This window comes from Balaenoptera physalus (assembly GCF_965194825.1).
Source record: "Balaenoptera physalus genome assembly, chromosome: 14".
Lineage (NCBI taxonomy): Eukaryota > Metazoa > Chordata > Mammalia > Artiodactyla > Balaenopteridae > Balaenoptera > Balaenoptera physalus.
This window is the reverse complement of record NC_138893.1, coordinates 53814636-53833917: the sequence shown is the minus strand read 5'-3', so window position 1 is coordinate 53833917 and position 19282 is coordinate 53814636. Positions and strand designations below refer to the sequence as shown.

The following is a 19282-nucleotide window of genomic DNA, read 5'->3' as shown; positions in this document are numbered from 1 at the left end:
AACCCGCACCTCGCTACACGTCTCTGCCTTCACACCTGTTGATTCTGGAACACCCTCTTCTCTCTCCCTGCCTCGGTCCAGCCAGGCCAGTACCTCGTCTCCTCCAGGAAGCCTCCGGTGAACACCCCTTGCCGGAAACCCTTCCAAACTACAAACTGCAAACTCCACGGCTCAACCACACAACCTGGCAGGTAGGTGCTCCTGCCTGATTTTTTAATTTATTCCCAGTGTTTTTCAAGAGGTAAGAAATACCTTTGTACCCGGTAAACACACACATACACACACACACACACACAGCCCGCTGCAATCAGTTTCATGCCAAAATACTTATCCTTACTATATAAAAGGGCATGATGCTCTCTGATATTTTGTTTTATTTTTTTAACGTTAACCTTGACCCACCCAACTGATCACAATCTATTACTGGGTCTTGAGCTGCAGTCTGAAAAATGTTACAGTAGCTAAGCACCCACAGCCTCATTCACTGTCATTCCCTCATCCATTCATCCAGTGAGTGTGTACTGAATACTTGCTGGGCTCCAGGTGCAACACCAGGCACAGCTGAGTGTCTGTCAGTTCCGTCCTTCCTCCAAGACAGGAAGGTGAGTGAAGGTGCACTACACGCCCACCGAGCGCTCCTTCTCTGGGGTGTGAAGGACCGTCTGAGCAGTATCCAACCGGACAACGTGCAGTCCTGCTTTGTTCCGCCCTCTGAGGTCCAGCCCCTCTGAGGAGCGCGCACGCCACTTGCTCTGCCACTGCTCCTTGGTCTGCTGTGCCCACCCCACCCGGCAGCGCAGCCAGCAGTGCAGCGTCTGTCCACCATTCGGATGGAGGCTCCTGTGCGGCCCCTTGATCTAGGATCTGGGCCTCAGTGTCCCCCGGCTCTCGGTTCCTGCCCAGGAGGCTCTGGCAGCTCCTGCTGGACTGAGTCCCTGGGGGACTCCATCCCCTACCTCTGCCCGAGCAGCTGGGGTTGGGTCCCTCAGCCACAGACCTGAAGAAGACCTGACCACTGTCCTGCCCTGACTGATGGAACAGGGTCCCAGAAATGAGACTATGTTTGCAGAACTGCAGATGGGAGCAACATCTTAAAAACCCCGTGATTGGGCTTCCCTGGTGGCGCAGTGGTTTAGAGTCTGCCTGCCAATGCAGGGGACATGGGTTCGAGCCCTGGTCTGGGAAGATCCCACATGCCACCGAGCAGCTGGGCCCGTGAGCCACGATTGCTGAGCCTGCGCGTCTGGAGCCTGTGCTCCGCAACAAGAGAGGCCGCGATAGTGAGGGGCCCGCGCATCGCAATGAGGAGTGGCCCCCGCTTGCCGCAACTAGAGAAAGCCCTCACACAGAAAGGAAGACCCAACACAGCCATAAATAAATAAATAAATAAAAATTTAAAAATTTAAAACAAAAAAACAAAAAAACCCTGTGACCTTCACATCACAGTCCTCCGGTGACAAAGCACTTCCACATATGCCAGTAACAACGATGGTGACAACAGTCAAGGACCCCTTATCCAACCCTCCTGAAGCCAGACAGGTTTTGAAATTCAGAACTTTTTGGATCTGGGAAAGGTAATACAACGCCTATAACTGTATATTATGTAACATGCCCATTGGATCTGGGGCAGCCCCTTAACTAAACATGTTCACATTCTGCTGCAAAATCTACACATATTCCCACTACATGGGATGAATGGTGACTGTAAGTAGCTTCATATCAGTGCAGGTCAGCTTTTAACACCAAATACATTGATCGGATCAGATTTTGCTAGCAGATGGCTTTTGGTTTTCAGAGTTTTGTGAATTTTGTAATTGGCGATGATAAATTGTGGACCTGCAACAGTTCTTTATTGAGCACTTTTCAAATGTCAGACGTGGAGGTAAGTGCTTTTCACGCATTTGCTTATCTAATCCTTACAACCACCCCAGGAGGAAGCTACTGGTGCACCCAGTTTGCAGATGAGAAAACTGAGGCTCAGAGTGGTCAAGCCACCCATCGCGGGTCGTGATGTAAACCCAGGTCTGTCTGACTAAAACTACCACCACCCTGCCCCTGGCACTGACTGGCAAGAACTGAACAGCCAAGACCAAACCCACCTGATAGGTGAGGAAACAGGCTGGGGAGGGCAGAGGAGAGGTGACGCGGGGGCCCATGCCCTTCCCTGGCCTTAGAAATGGGCAACACTGACCTGGGCCCGTCTGGGGTGCCCACACACTGGGCCTCGTGCTGACACGGGTTCAAATCCGAGGAGCAGAAGTCCACCAGCTGTTCACAGGCCGCTCCTGGGGGAAGAATCGGGGAGAGGCAGGAGAGAAGCTGCCCCCTGTGCTCCGCCAGGCAGCCGGCCCAGCAGAAACTTCCTGCAGACACTGAGGCAGGGTCCCAGCCCTTCCGCCCATGGGACAGGGGCTCAGGGCACGAGCACCGGCCCCCACCTCCCCGCAGGCTCGAACCCCGCCACGCTTACCCGAGTACTGCAGGGGACACTGGCAGGTGTAGCTGCCCATGCCGTCCACACAGGTGCCCCCGTTGGCACATGAGTGTTCCACACAGTCGTCCGTGTTTACCCCACACGTCGCTCCTTCAAAGCCGGAGGGGCAGGAGCACCTGTGGGGAGCAGGGGAGGAGGGAGAGGTGTGTGGGCCCACGGCCAGGGCGGCAGCCTTCCTGAGGCACTGATGGAAGCCTGTGGCCAACGGTCAATAGCATCATCCTGGAGTTTTGGTCCCTACTCTGGGTCAAGCCCTGTTAGATGCTGGGGGTTAGAGGTGACCAAGACCAGCCCTGTGCTCCTGTGCTCATGAGATCACTCACAGTCTAGCGGGGGAGACGACGAGGAGACTGGCAACCAAAGGAGAGACAGTGAGTATCAGAACGGTGCGCAACTGAGGCTGGGGAGGGTGGACGAAGGGGCAGAGGACACCTAGCTCCTCCCTGGAGGGAGTGGTCAGGGCAGGCTTCCTGGAGGAGGTGATGAGTTAGCCAAGGACTCTGACAGGGGAGAAGAGGAAGGGGAGGGAAGGCGGTGGGAGTAAAAGCCTGGGGGAGAGAGAGCCTTACAGCCCATCCTTCAGGAGGGTACCTGCTCATCTAAATAGTTCAGGGCTTGGGGAGCACATACTTCAGGGATGGGGTGAGAACAGGACTGGGGGTAAGCAGGAGTCAGGTCTTGGAGAGCCCTGGAGATCAGCGATCTTCAAACTGGGGTACACCTCCCCCTGGGATAACTGTGGTTTTCCAAGGGGTTTGTGGGTCAGAGAGGTCTGAGAAATTAATTTCCACATCTTCATGTTGTGCACGGAACTTCCCCCTTAACTGACCTGCCCCGGAGCTCCAGAAAGGCGCATGCGCACCTCTTCCAGCACGAGGCCAAGGTGGGCTGTGCCTGGGGCCTAAGATCCTTGGGTGCCAAATAAAGGGACAATTAGGAATATTGATGTTTCCAAAGTGAATGAACAAACTCTTTTGCAAGTCACGAGGTTTCTAGTTCTGTGCATTAAAAAATAATTGAGGGAAGACCTCATGGAACTGTCAGCTGATAGAACATTAAAAATAATTTTTGATGACAGATCACTTGGGGTTTTTAGCATATAAACTTGGCAGGGTTTCGAGTAATTGAGTGACATGGCTATAATAAAACTCCTAGTCTCATTGGTTTATTTATGTGAACAAACTTTCTCAGCATTTATAGCTACACACACATAAACACACACACACACATTTTTTTTTAAGGGAATAGATTGGCTTCTAAGCCCTCTCACATTCTATAATATTCACCTCTGGACACATCAACCAATTAGGAGAAGAAAAGAAAACACACACACACACACACACACACACACACACACACACACAAAAGCTCCATCTGTCTCATTAAGAGATACAGTCTAATAAAATTTTCCTTTTACGTGTAATAATTATCAAATTTTGGAATACAGTTATGTTGTTCTGATCAATTGTATATTATTGATCATTGTAATGATAACTCAATGCAAAAGAAACTTTTAATTAGAGGTTTATAGTGACAAGAAATAATACAAAACTTTAAATTTAAACTTATATACCCATTTCGGTGGTAGGAAAGTATGGCAGGGTGCTCAAGGAAAGTCTCTAGTATGAAAACAGATTACATTAGAAGAAAAATGGGGGGGGGGCAGGTGAGGGGAGTAAAACAGAAATACTGGTTTGAGTAGAAACGAGAATGATGCAAGATGTTGCAGCTGTTCAAGAGGAGTTCCTTCACGTGATTTTAAAATGATTTTTCCCTGGAGAATAATAAAAGAGTGATTTAAAGAGTCATAGCTTTAATTTTAAATGTTAATAATATGTACAGCGTTCTAGAAATGACCTTCTTTGCAATGAAAAATTAAACTTACCATGAAGATTTTTAGCTGTCACTTAAGAATGTGAGGCAGTTTGTAGTTTTAAAAATTCGTTTGCGGCGGGGCGGGGGTGTGAACAAGAAGGTGTGAAGGCTACTGTTGCAGCCAGTGTCCTGGAGTTTAATTCCGCCTGCAAGGTGGTGGCGGATCTCAGCTAAGTCCCCTCTGGCGGGGTCAGGGGAACAACTGAGGAGGCCCTTGTAAGCCTTAGGTTTGAGGGGTTACTCAGGGAGGCACCCCTTTCGACCAAAAGGGTTCTTCCCACAGCGCCCCCCCAATCTGCAGGCATGCCAAGTGTGAGGGGCTACTCCCAGCTGCACCCCTCCCGGCCTAGCAGGGAGAGCTCCTAGGTGCGTCCTCTCAGCCAACCTCTCCGTAGACACGCCCCCTAGTAGTCTAGCCAATGAGGAGGGGGCTTTGATGGAGCTGCTGCGGAAGCCCAGAGGAGCACAGAGCCTATTGTAAGGACGCCGTTTCCAAGGCGACACCTGCCGAGAGGCCATTTAGTGTTTTCTTTTTTACAGCTGGTAATTTGGGTTTGCAGAGACAGGTTTGGCCATTTCTGCCAGTAGATTCAACATCATTTTCTGAAGAGTCAATTTGCTCAGCTGGCAATTTATCTTCAGCAACTAAATACTATGTGCTCCTCAGAAAAGCTCTGGGTGCAGGAGAGCTCTGGGAAGCTGGGGGGCTCGTTGAGAGGCTCTGGGGGGAGCAGGGTGAGTGGGGGGCTTGAGTGGCCATGTCAGCACTGGGAGGACTTGCGAGATGAGCTGTGGAGGACAGTGGGAAACCGATGCCCGTGGTGCGACCAGAGTGACCCATGAGCTGGTGGGGGAGGCCCCCGGAGGGCGTGACCAGGACTTGCTCCACCTCTGGGCAGGGCTCCCCACCCCTGTCCTGGGGGCTCGGGGTGGACGCCTGATCCGGAGCAGCTGGCTGAGGGCCCTGCCTTCAGGCAACACTGGCCCAACAAGCAGGTGGATGGCTTCAATTGGAGGCCTTGGGGGTTAATGGAGATTACAGGAGTTTAAAACGCCCCCAAGCTGCCTCTTGGCACTGCCGCTGCATATGCCCTAGGCTATGGACTCCCAGTGCCACAGAAAGACTCTCCTGGCACCTGGCAAGAGCAGGCAGAAGCCTGGAGCAGGAGCTCCAAGCCCCAGCCCCACTGCTGCCTGCTGTGTGACCTGGGCAGCCCCTAGTCTCTGTGCTTTCACTGCCTCTGGGCAGCGCAGGTGTGGCCTGGGTGGACACAGAGAGGCCTCTGGCTGCCATTTGGAGTGAGTGGCTATTCCCCCTGGGCCTGTCCCTCATCTCCCAGAGCTCAAAGGGCCTGGGCCATCCCATTCGGAGGAGGAAGGCTCTGAGGCTTGGGTGCTGGATCCCATTAGCACTCACCCACCACGTTCCAGCACCCACCACCCCCCGCCCCACCCCCGGAAACTCACGTGAAGCCGGCATCCTCGCCCTCCTGCGAGTGGCAGGTCCCGCCATTTCCACAGGGGCTGCTGGAACAGCTGTCCAGGGACACCTCACAGTCTCGGCCCTGGGGAAGAAGTCAGCGATGGGGACCCCAGGGAGACCCAGGGGCCAGTGAGCCAACAGGGACAGCCGGCCCCTCAGCAGCTCGGCCTGCCGGTCCCGGGGGTTCTTTGTTCTCTCATCCACATGTTAGGTCATGGATGAAATGCTCGCTTGGGCCCCTGCTCTGAGCTCACCCTGGGCCCTGAGGGCTGAGTGGCCAACAAGACAGCCCCAGCCCTTCCCTACCGCGCCCTCGAGCAGCCCTCCGCCTCCAGCCTCAGCCTGCACTCACCTTATAGCCGCTGGGGCAGGCACACCTGTATACCCCGAGGGGGTCGTTATGGCAGGTGCCCTGGTTCTGGCATGGGCTGGACAAGCAGGGATCGCACTTGGCCTGGACAGCTAGGGTGGGCGGACCTGAGGCAAGGTGGGAGTGGTGTTAGCACAGGGAGGGGGTGGGGGGACAGGGCTGCGCATAGAGCCCCGTGGCCCCCGGCCCGGAATCCTGGCACCGCAGGGACGGGTGCGCGAAGCCCTCTCCCCAAGGAGCTGTTTGCCCCTCCCGGTGTTCCCTCTGGATCGTGCTCACCCCCCTTTCACAGTACACCTCTCCAGCCTCTGGACCCTCCTCTGTGAAATGGAGCTAAAAACAGCCCCTGCCTCATGGGGCTGGAAGGACTAAATGAGATAATCCGAAAAAGGGGCTTCAGGGGAGCCCCCATGTGGCGGTCAGGGCAGGGCCATCGGTGTGACAGCATCATGGTCACCATTACTGACATCGGCTGATGTTTTCGCCATCCTCTCACACCCTTCTGAGGCAACCACCCCCAGCCCTGTCACCTGCTGGCCTGGACAGCAAGGGCAGCCACCCCAGCAGGGAGGAGACTTGGCTCTGAGAGGAGGCCACGCTTAGGAGGAAAAAGGTCCATGGCCATGAACTTGTTTCTCTCCAAGGCTGAACAGGGAAGGACCCTTTCCCGTCACCTCTCCGGCTACAGGCATGACCTTCTCCAGCCCCTCCAGGACTCACTGGTGGCCCTTCCTTGAACTTGGAGGTGGGGGAGGAGCCGGCAGCCAGGCTGCCTGGGGTGCCACCTAGGAGGAGCACTGGGGCCTCACAAGAATAAATAGTAACACCAGCCAGTTAAGTCAGGTTTCCACTTAAAACTCCTTCTAGAAGTAGAGAAACACTGGTTCCTGAAGAGGCACGAGCATGACTAGAAAGAGAAACAATTTCTAGTAATAACTGGAGGCGAGCACGAGGGGACTCCTCAGGTACAGGTGGGGCTCTGTTTGTTGATCCAGGTGCTGGTTACCTGGATGGGTTCAATTTGTGAAAATTCAGCGAGCCATTCATTTACGATCTGTACTTTCCTGTTATGCATGTTATATTCCAATAAAAATTTAAAAAAAAACACAGACAAAAACCTTTCACCAGTACCAATCCCACCCCATTAAATAAATACTGAGCAAACGTTTCAACATACATTGGCCTGCTCCCAACAGCCAACAGCCAAGCCACAGATCGGCCCCTCTGAAGGGTTACTCCCGTGAAAGCATCCTGCACACAGGGCGGCCCGGGGCCTCCTCATTAACCCCTGGCTGTCAGCTTCACTTTCGCTGGTGGTCTGTGAGCTTGCAGAGGGCAGGAGTCGTGCCCCACGGCCTCCCGTGCCCTCCCACAGCTGTCCCCCTGCACACAAAGCTAGGCCTGGGGCAGCCACTCGGCCACCTCCTCCTGCTCAGCAGGGTTCCCAGGGCTTGGGCTGTCAATCAGTCAATCAATCCCTGAACGAGTATTTACAGATGCCCAGGGTGAGGCCTCCAATCACACTCAGGCCTTGTATTTCCGCAAATGTCAGGAGAGTGGCAGCTGGGTCCAGTGGCTCAGGCGTTTAAGCTAATTGCTGAGCACAATTCCGACCAAAGGGAGGCCTGAGTGCTTGTACTGCTGAGAGGCTTGGAGCTTCCAGAAACACTGCTATTTTTATTTTCCTTACATAACCCCAGGAAGGGATTAGAGCCCTTACGGCCTGAGATTTTCCGCCTAGCTTTCCTTTGTTCGTTGCATGGCAGGACAAGAGGGCAGCAATGCTAACAAGCAGCAGGGGCCTCATTCCTGCCACCTGTTCCCCACCCAGCCGGCCACCTCGGGGGACGCAGGAGTGTCTGGAAGGCTCTGCCAGGGTTGGAGGGGGAAGCAGGAGGTGGGGGAAGCAACCCGGTACCCACCATCCCCTCTCGTGCTCCTGGGCTCACCTAGGCATTCAAACTTCTTGGCAGGCGTGGTGAGGAGCAGCTTGCCCTCCATATCCGGGGGCCCGGCACAGCGGGCAATGCCAGGTTCCTTGTAGCCTGTCTTCACCCAGCTGGACAACCAGCGCAGGTGGCAGTCACAGTACAGGGGGTTGGCACCAATGGCCCTGGGTCAGAGAGTGGAGAGAAGCAGGCATTATGGCTTCATGGGGTCCTTCCCCCACTGGGTACCTAGGGTGCTAGGCATTATGCCAGGAGCCGGCAAAAGCCTAACAGCCCCCATTACATGAGCACTTACTGTGTAGGCAGTAGAGTTTTAAGCACTCCTTATCTGTTATCTTGCTTAGTCCTCATCACACCCTACTATCCCCATTTTACATGTTGAAACTGAGACTCATAAAGGTGGAGGCACTTGCCCAAGATGCACAGAGAAAGTGGGGAAGTAGGATCTGAACTCGTGCTGTTGAGGCCAGAGCCTCTGACTGCACTGCCTCCAGAGTGCACTGGGGAGAAAGGAACCGAGATTTACTGCTGTGATGAAACAGCTGCTTCTCCCAAGTCAGTGCATCTAATCCTCTCATCAGCCCCACAGTGTAAGTTTTCTCTTCTCCATCTCAAAGATGTGGGAACTGAGCCTCATGTGGAATAAGTAATTTCCTGGGGTCACACAACCAGTGAAGGGAAGCCCCCAGATCCAGAACCCAGCGCTGTCTGACGCTGAAGCCTATACTCTTTAATTTTTCTTTTCATTTTCAGTTAAACAAGAGGCACATGAATGCATTCTCATTGTAAACCATTTTCAGACCCGGCACACAATCGTCTCCACCTTACACAACACTGTGACTGTCCTCAATGCCACTGAAGTATACCCATTAAAACGGTTAATTTTATATTCCATGAATTTCACCTCAATTTTTTTTTTAAAGGCACATTCCTATGTTACTGATGGGAATGCAAGATGGTATAACTCCTACGGAGGCGGATTTTATATCTATCTAAGCAATGCAGTTGCCTTTTGACCCAGCAATTCTGCTTCTGGGAGTTTATCTCACAGATGTGCCTGCACAAGTGTGTAAAGGCATCTCTGCAATGGTATTGATCGCAGCATTGTTTGTAACAAAGACTGGAAACCTCCTGTGTTCATCAGTGGGGGAGTGGTTAAGTAAACTACAGTACATCCACATTTCATGAAAGTCTACACCACTGTCCCTGCCAACCACAGGACCCATGATCACATGGTCACCACACTCAGCGCGTAGCCTTCCAATCCTTTCCCATAGTTACACACACAGTTCTTCGTGAGGAAGAGGTTACCTCCCTCCAGTACACGTCGTTTCTGAGCAGCCTGCTTCTTGTCACTAAACAGCACGTCTTGGAGACGTTTCCAGGTCGGCAATATGGATCCACCTCATTTTATCAAACTGCTTCATAGGATCCCAAAGAATGGACACTTCATAGCTTTTTTTTTTAATTTATTATTTATTTATAAATTTATTTATTTATTTTTATTTATTTATTTTTGGCTGCGTTGGGTCCTTGTTGCTGCGCGTGGGCTTTCTCCAGCTGCGGCGAGCGGGAGCTACCCTTTGTTGTGGTGTGCGGGCTTCTCATTGCGGTGGCCTCTCCTGCTGCGGAGCACGGGCTCTAGGCACGTGGGCTTCAGTAGTTGTGGCACGCGGGCTCAGCAGCTGTGGCTCGCGGGCTCTAGAGTGCAGCCTCAGTAGTTGTGGCGCATGGGCTTAGTTCCTCCGCGGCATGTGGGATCCTCCCGGCCCAGGGCTCGAACCCGTGTCCCCTGCCCTGGCAGGCCGACTCCCAACCACTGCGCCACCAGGGAAGCCCCCACTTCATAGCTTTTGCTGCCAGACATTCTGGTTGTTTCCAAGGTCAGTGAACACTCTGTTCATGCCTCTTTGTGAGGAGCGAGCATTTCTCTAGAACAGATGCCTAGAAGGAGGTTTCAAGTCGCAGGGGAAGCGCATGGAAAATGTTAACAGCCGCCCTCCAAAAAAGGCTGTATGGACTTACACTCGCCTGCGGTGTAAGGCTGTGCCTGCTCCCTCACATTCCCGCCCCGACGCTGACACTGTGCACCGCCAACCACTTAGGCTTTGACGGATCCCGTGGGCAAGCTCATAATCTTCTCACTAAACCACAGTGAGAGATTCAGAGATGAACTAGGCATGGATTTGGGGGAACGAAGAGGCCAGTGGTCTTTGAGCCAGCAAATAGAAAAACCAGAGCCTCGTGCCTGAAGTTCATTTATATCAACATTATGGTGAAAACATAAGGCTGTATATTGCTCGTGAGAAAGGGCACATTTATTAAGTACCAAATGGATGCGCTGCCATTTTCCACCTGTGTCTGGGCAATACAGAGGAAGTGGTTCCCCTGGAGATGTGTTGGGTCTGATGAAAGCAGCAGCAACTCCGAGCAGGAATTCCCCCAGATAGCCCAGCTGATGACGGCCGATCTTATAAAGCAGGCTCAACAGTCTTGGACTCCGGCCCCCAGCGCAGCTGCTCACTGCCCGGGTGACCTTGAGCAGCTCACTTAACATCTCTGGGGCTCACTTTATGATTCGATAAAGAGCCTGCAATCTGGAAGGGGAAGAAAGACAAGCACATATAACCTGAAATGGTTGCCGAGGGAATAATGCAGCTTGGAAAAGAAAGCCGGTTCAACCTCCACGTGTATTTCATTTTTTCTGTCCTGATTTGCTGACAGCATCCATCCTGGTTAATGGGACAGGGAATACACCTTCCTCTTTTCCCTGAACATTACCAGGGCTTCTCAGAGGTAGAGGGAGCTCAGACGCTTTGATTTTTTGAAGCTTCATTGTGTTAAAAAAAAACACAAAGACTTTAAAAAAATAACAGGAATACAAAACAGTGGTATGTTTAAAATGTCTACATTCACCAGACTAATATTTTTAACATAAAAAGTATGAGGTAATGTAATTATGTTATTCAAAAGATAAATACAGAATTTTTTTGAAAGAAGGTTTTGTAGCACACTGCAGGAGTGTGGTCTGCTAATGAGCCACGAGTTGAGAGTTTATTATGAAGGGTTTCTTCTCCCCATCTTGTAGCTCATTTAGAGAAAATGCCAAAAAGACTAAATCTGAAGCCACTGTGAATGTGGAGGCCCTTGACACGTCTTAGGATGTCACAATTCCCAATTCCTGCATAAATTCCCCCCATAAATGGCAACAAAGTTGCACCTCAAATGTAAGTGTCCCTTTCGGACTCAATATAAAAAAAAAATAATAGAGAATAATAAAAACTACCAAAGTCGCATACAAAGCTATTCAAAACTATGCCTTCTGGCTTGACCAACACACGCTTTACTTGTCGCTGTATAGAGCAGATGGCGAGCGACTCCTGAATTCAACATTTCAAGCTTTAATTTCTCCAAAGGCAGGGTTTTTGTGGCTACTTCATTAGTTCAAGTAGTTCACTTTCACCGGGAGTCCATTTTTCCCAACAAAAACTGCTGTGAACTCAGTGGGGAGTGGAGAGCCACAGGCCCTGCTGAGACCAATGGTATTGATTGATTGATTGGTGAGGACAGCGCCAGGCTGCTCAGCGATCCAAAAGGACCGTGGAGTCAGGTTCATCCCCCAGCAAAAGTATAAATAACCCTGTGCTGTTGATCTTTGGTATAACTTGGAAATAGCTGAAACAGTAGCTATTCGGTCTGTTCCTGCCAAGGCCCGGCTGGGCTTCTTCTATGAACGTAACCAGGACAGAAATAGATCTCCGGTGGCTGTTTCAGAGGTGCCAACTGTACAGTTTAGCATACACTAAAACTTCAAAATCTCTTCACCTGAGCTATTCCTCCTCTACCCATCCTCCTCCCGGGCAATTTATTTGTGTGCATCACTTCTTCTAGTGGAATGAAGCTTCTTGAGAGCAGGAATCGTGAATCCCTCACTGAGCCTGACACCAGCAGGCGTCCTGTTTTCTGAATGAACGCCTGCCTAAAAGCATGAGAAATGCACAAATCTCAGTATGAAAGCAAAAGAACTTCAAAAAGAAAAGAATCATCTGTCATCCCATAAATGTAACTAATTTAATTTTCATTTATTCCCTTCTAGTTCTTGTGCTCATATATATACATCACTGAAATCAGAGTACACCGTCTTCTTTATTCTGCGTTTTCTTTTCTTTTTTTTTTAATAAATTAATTTATTTATTGGCTGCGTTGGGTCTTCGTTGCTGCCCGCGGGCTTTCTCTAGTTGCGGCGAGCGGGGGCTACTCTTCATTGCAGTGCGCGGGCTTCTCCTTGCGGTGGCGTCTCTTGTTGCAAAGCATGGGCTCTAGGCGCGTGGGCTTCAGTAGTTGTGGCTCATGGGCTCTAGAGCACAAGCTCAGTAGTTGTGGCACACGGACTTAGTTGCTCCGCGGGATGTGGGATCTTCCCGGACCAGGGCTTGAACCCGTGTCCCCTGCATTGGCAGGCGGATTCTTAACCACTGCACCACCAGGGAAGTCCCTATTCCGTGTTTTCATCAAATAATAAAGTACAGTGCCATAACTATTATAATTAACTACTTGCTATTCTGTCATATAGGCATACCATGATTTACCTAATTATTCCATATTTAGTTTTCACACCGAATTCTTAATGAATTCAGAAATCTAGTTTTCCAACATGCAGCAGATTAGGGGCAACAAAATGTCAGATTATAGACATGAAGAATGATACTGGGGAGCCTTGGCACAGGATCTGGCACATAGTAAATATTTGCTGATGGACGGATGGATGGATGGGCGAATAGACAAATGGATGAATGATGAGCTAACTGTAAAAGTAAATATTAAAGTAAACAGCAGCAGAGATGTGCAGGGTATCGAAGCCCCAGGCAGTGATGAGTGCTCACAATGATTATGGCATGTTAGAACCATAGCGGACCGTACAAATAACCTGTGTACAGGTGAGGAAAGAACCTAAAGAGATGAATGAATTGTCTGAGATCCCACTGCAAGTTGATGGCAGGACAAAGACCTGACGCCACATGTCCTGATTCCTAAAGTTCAAGGGGTTTAAATACAGTGGATCTCACCCCCTCAGCACACATGCTTGGCCCACCACCCCATCCTGCGTACTGCCGGTGAAGAGGAGAGGCCCAGGTCAGAGTCACAGTAGGAACAGAGGGCACCTCTGGGAGCCAGGAACACTGGGTGCTAACTCTTGGGCAAACCCTGACTTGTTATACAGCCGTGGGGGCCTACTTCCCTTCAGACTGCACGTGGCCTTTGTGAAGCCCAGAGTGAATGTGGTGAGTCTATGCTATCCTTGGCCCATTCCTTGACTCCTTGTAAGTGCTCACGGAATCCTTATGGAATAATTGCAACTCTTCATGCAGAGGAAATAATGGCTACATGTGTGCACATGCACATATATTCCATCAGTACTACATGCGCACACACCTAAATACAAGCACATGTACATTTCCCAGGCTGCTGCCTAGTTCCATTGGAAACCCTGGGTATAAAGGGAATAATGTATTCATGAGGTTGCTTCATAATAATGGAAGATTTCTTCTACATAGATGCTATTTTATAGAGAAATAGGGCTTAGATGCAATTAACAAACACCTCTGATCAGTAATGCTGATGCCCTGTTTTGCATTTACCACTTAACTGATCTCTGCTTATTGTTTTTTTCTTCTTTCTTACAAGTTGGATCTGGCTTCTGGCTTGATGTCACTGTTCTCCTAAAGAAAGTCTGAATTTATAGATAGGGACAGGCTCAAAATCTGGTTTTGCAGCTTCAGGTTTTTGTTGACACAAAACATATGTTCACTTCCCATTTGAAGAGCAAAGCCTCTAGATGTTGAGCTAGAGACATGATCAGAATGTCCTTGAGTCTTATTCAGTTTTCACAGGGAAGGAGAAAAGGTAAAGCCCAATGATAAGAGATACAATACACGAAGGGGGGCCCCAAAGGAGGGAAAGGTGGACCACATGCTTGAAAAGGCCTTTCCTGGCAGGGGGGGAGCTGGAGCAGACACTTGGCACAGCCCAGGGGTAAGCAAAGGAGCCGAGAACAGTGTGGGCCCAGAGCAGCAGCAGACACTGGCCCAGCAAAGACATGCACAAAACTCTCTGGAGAGAAGTATCTCCAATACAGGTTCTCAGAATTCCCAGCATCAGCAAAAAATGAGCTCACAACCGAAAATTACTAAACACAGATAGAAACAAGCCCCTATGAATGGGAGTCATCAGAACAATGAACAATACCATCCTTGCCTGGCCTTTGTCCAGAGCCACAGTCTCCAGCCAGGCTCCCTCCCGCCTCATCCCATCCCATCCAGCCTCCACAGGTCACCACAGCTTTCCAGGAGTTTTCACAATTTAATTCTTCCACGATTCCTTTCTATCTACAGAACAAAGCCCAATCTCCATAGCATGGCACAAAGGCCCTTCACAATGGAATTCCAATGTCCCTTTCCAGATTCCTCTCTTCCCACCCCACACTCCTCACCTAACCAAACCCCCTATATCCTATGCTGGACAACACAGCATCCCTGAATATGTCACTCACTTCCTTGCCTCCATGCCTTTGCACATGCTATTCCCTCTTCCTGAAACGTCCAAATGGCAAATTCCTAGTGCCTTTTCAATGGCAGCAAAGAGGCACCTCCTCTCTGAAGGTCGTCAGAGTTCCCCAGAGTTAGTCACTGCTGCCTTTGAGCTTGTTTTATAATATCCCAGATGGTCACAGAAGGCAGAAACCTTGTGTTAGTAAATTCCTCAGCATTTGACTCACTGTGGTTACTCAGGACATATTTATTGAGGCAATAAAGAATAAATAAAGAGCTTTGGAATCAGACACACCTAAGTTCAAATCCTGTCTCTGTCATTTCCCAGCTTTATGACCTAGGGAATCTGCTTAACTGAACCTGGGACTGTAAAATGGGTATAATAAATCCTGCCACCTAGGACAGAGCCCCCTGACCCATTCCACTCCCATGCAGACATCACTAATCAATCACTGCACTCTGCCCACTGAGTCCTGGAATCTTCAGTGTGGGCTCAAGACAGTCCCTGTCTTATTTGTGAAGCTGGCTCACAGCACAAAAGCTACTTCCCATTTTGGTTATGGAGTAAACAAGACACCACAGATAGTAAAGTACTTGTCCCAGGCAAACTCTCAATGAGTGACACTTATTACTATTTTATTTCCTCAAGTCTAAGATTGTTAGACGCCCACTAATTTAGCATGTTCTGGGAGGGGTGGAGAAATGTTACCTTATTAAGTACATACAGATCATTTGTAAGATATACTCTGATCTCAGAGATTAAAATGTGGAAAAGATGAGCCTTAGAGCCAAGAAAATCCAGTGAGATTGTTGAGTGACTGAACTTCAAGTAGAGATGCTGGGGACCCCAAAAGACTCCCTGATCTGGGTTTGCCTGTCCACTCGGGCCCTGGGCACTTGGCTGTGAGGCAGAGAGCAGGAGGACACAGTAACACCCAGGGTCCCGGCTGCAGTCCATCTGGCCTGAACATGACCTGGACCTACAGCCGAGATGCTAGGAGAGAACGTGTTCACTCTGTGCCTGGCCCCGCCTCCAGAATTAGGATGACCCTGCCATGGCCCATTGCTTTTATATTCCTTCATTTTTTAAATTGTGCTAAAAAAAATATGTAATTTGCCATTTTGACCATTTTAAGTGTACAACTCAGTGGCATCGATTACATTCACAATATTGTGCAACCATCTCCACTATCGGGTTCCAAAACTCTTTTTATCACCTTAAACAGAAACACTGTACCCATTAAACAAAAATTCCCCTTTCCTCCTCCTCCCAGCACCTGGCAACCACCATTCTCCTTTCTGTAGCTATGAATCTGACTATTCTGGGCACCTCATTTCAGTGGAATCGTACAATATTGCCCTGTTACGTCTGGGTTATTTCACTCAGCATGCTTTAAAGGTTCGTTCATGTGGTAGCATGTGTCAGAACTTCATTCCTTTTTATGGCTGAACAATATCCCACTGTACCATATTTTGTTTATCCATTCATCTGTCAATGGACACTTGGGTTGTTTCTGCTTTATAGCTATTGTGTGAACCATGCTGCTATGAACATGGGTGTACAAGTATCTGTTTGAGTCCCTGCTTTCAATTCTTTGGGGTATATACTTAGGAGTGGAATTGCTGGGTCATATGGTAATTCTACATTCAGCCTGTTGAGGAATCGAGCATACTGCTTTTTAAGAATCCTCTTGGCGCTGCCAGGTAAACAGTTTTGGAAACAAGTCTACATCCAATTATGCCAATTATATACTTCTTTTGGGTAGTAAATTTCCAGAGCTTATCCCCCACCATATGAAGTCAGTACTGGCATCGTGCTTCAGAGCATGGGCTTTTGAGACGGAAGACTCGAGCCTCTCCCAGCTACGCAAATTTGGGTGAGCCTGTCACGTTTTCTGGACCTGTTTCCTCATGTGGAAAATGGGAATAACAGTAGCTATGTTGTAGGAGAGCTGTGAGGATTAAATTAGCCGATGCACGTGCAGTGCTTGGCAATCAGTATATGGTCATTACTACTTTTATTATTGCTTGTGAAGAACTGTTCTCAAAGTCCATTGCTGTGACTGATGGTACACTGAATGTGTAAGAGTCTGAAACGGGGAGCATTTGAAGTTCACAAGCTAAATTAAAAGTAATATTCTCAGGAGGAGGGGTCTTTCTTGGAATCCAAGTTCCATTTAAATCCAAAGAGGTGCCGAGAATTGGGCCAGAGTTACTTACAGGTGAGACAGGGAGGTCACATCTGTGAAGATGCCCTCTTGGAGGGTGGAGACGTCATTACCATGCAGGGACCTGAAGAGAGAAGAGGGTGTCAGGACTCATCCCAAGACAGAAAACTCAGGAACTGATGGAGGGACGCCCTCTGCTGAGAGGGGCATGTCATGAGGGAGAGGGTCCCTGGATCAGAGACCCTGCGCTGCTGGCCACAGGCAAGGAGAGGGAGCCCCTAATTATCACAGACCATGCTGCCCCTCAGCCCTTCTGGAAGACCCTGCTCGGGCCATCACAACTAACTCACATACCATGTCTGTTCACGGGACAAATGGACGTGTGCAGGTATGCAGCGTGTGCCCTCCCTAGCTTGGCTAGGGAGCCTGAGGGGGCAGGCTTCTTCCTGGTAAGGAAGCTACTAGGTGAGCCCTAGGTTGGGGGTGAAGAATGTCCCCCTGCCCCAGGAGGGCTGCCAGAGGACTCAGTGCAAGGATATTCCAGAGGCCGTCATAACAGGCATGGCAGAGGGCTGTGAGCACAGGGCAAAACTCACAGTGGGAATTCCTAGAGAAGGTTCCACATTCACCATTTGACAGGAGACTCACATGCAAACAAGGGGCTACCTTATCTTGGACGCCCCCGGACCCTGCCTCAGCACACACATCACAAACACAACTTGGGGCAGACAGCAACCCCCTTTTCTCGGATGGTTTCCCATTCATTCCTTGGCCTCCGTTAGGAGCTCCAATGAGAGTGGACTGGCCTCGCACTTTGGACACAGTTGGCCCTGCTGGGGCCCCGGACGTGGGGACATTCCTGCCTGCCAGGTGGGTGAGAAGGGCCCTCGGTGGGGCAGATTTCCCTGGAGGAATGAAGAGCAGGAAGACTCACAGCAGGCGCAGGGAGCGGAGCCCCTGGAAGGCCAAAGGAGGGATGCACTGCAGGGCATTGTAGCTGAGGATCCTGCAGGAAGAAGAGGGAGGGACGGAGGAAATGAGTACCACTTCTGGTACCACTTCTGGCGGTGATGCAGGTGGTCACCACCTTGACTGTGGTGACGGTTTCATGGGCGTGAACATATATCAAAATGTATCAAATTTTACACATTAAGGATGTGCAGTTTATTATATATTCATTATACCTCACTAAAGCTATTTTTTAAATAATAACAAGAGAAATGAGACATTTTTTATCACAGGAAAAGGCTGTTTCCCCTTACAGCTTCCAGGGTCACCCAGCCCCGGATTTCTCAGCCTCAGCACTGTTGACAGTTCCCTGCTGGGGGGCTGTCCTGTCCCTTGTAGGGTGTTCAGCAGCATCCCTGGCCTCTGCCCACGGAGAAGCAGTAGCTCCCCCTGCCCTCCTCCAGCTGTGACAATCAAAAATGTTTCAAGCATTGCCAAATGTTCCCTGGAGAGCAGAATTGCCCCTGGTTGAGAACCACTGCCCTAGACCATGGCAGCTTCACACATAGGCTTGTAAAGAAAAAAAATGTTGCCTGCCATTCCAGTTCTACAAGGATCAAGCCATTAGCCACTTCAGTTGCCCACCGACAGTGTGCCTTGAGGGGAATCCAGGATGGAGAAAGACAGGGTGCATTCTGTGCTTTGAATATACTAGCCTTTAGATAGCTTAGATGCATATCTAAGGAAAAATTTCAAATGACCCCAGACTCTTACATCTTCCCATAGGTAGAAAAGCACTAAAATCATTAACTTGCGATATCTGTTCTTTGGGATTCACAGTAACCTTTTGATGCTTGACCACATGTTTTTCTCAGAAAAAAAAGTTCGTATTTATCCTGGCTCCTCCCTTCCCTCTTCAGAGCAGTTCCTCAGAGCTATCTGAGAGACTGTCTCCAGGCTATAGTCCTCTGGAAGGTCCCCGAATAAAACTTAACTCACAACCTGTGCATTTTTCTTTCAGTCAACAGGCTCATGAAGACTTTGAAATGGAAACCAGTTGACTAATAGACCTGAGGCAGGTAAGTGCAGCACTTTGTGGCCTTGGGACCACATTCTGCTCCTGGGGGCCTGACTGAGTCAGGACCCTGTCTTTTAGGGTACTGGCTCTATTATTTGACCACAGTAGAACCAAAGGGTAAGTTCTTAAGTCCTGGGCACATCATCTGTAAAGTGAGGTATTGGGAAGGTGAACGAAATACATTCTTAAGCTCCAGGCAAATATAAACGATGCTTGTTAATACTTTCCAATCAATTGCTTGAAATATAATTAAAGCAATCATTAAAATATCTTAGAATATGGACACAAAAATGTTCAGAGAGTAACCGTTCACAATAGTCCAAACTGGAAACAGTGCAAATATCCATCAGTGGTAGAAGGGATAAGGAA

General features: G+C 49.7%; 1 protein-coding gene across 2 annotated transcripts in view; it reads right to left on the bottom strand.

Moving 5' to 3' along the window:
• Positions 1–19282, bottom strand: part of SLIT1 (slit guidance ligand 1) — a 185701-nt gene that overhangs the window by 21484 nt on the left and 144935 nt on the right. For both annotated transcript variants that reach the window (XM_082423631.1, XM_082423632.1), the window contains exons 24-30: positions 17822–17893; positions 16940–17011; positions 8172–8335; positions 6205–6329; positions 5837–5934; positions 2471–2610; positions 2192–2285 (exon numbers count right to left, since the gene is read on the bottom strand). In XM_082423631.1, coding sequence (XP_082279757.1) covers positions 2192–2285; positions 2471–2610; positions 5837–5934; positions 6205–6329; positions 8172–8335; positions 16940–17011; positions 17822–17893 — 765 coding nt within the window. The remainder of the gene's footprint in view (positions 1–2191; positions 2286–2470; positions 2611–5836; positions 5935–6204; positions 6330–8171; positions 8336–16939; positions 17012–17821; positions 17894–19282) is intronic.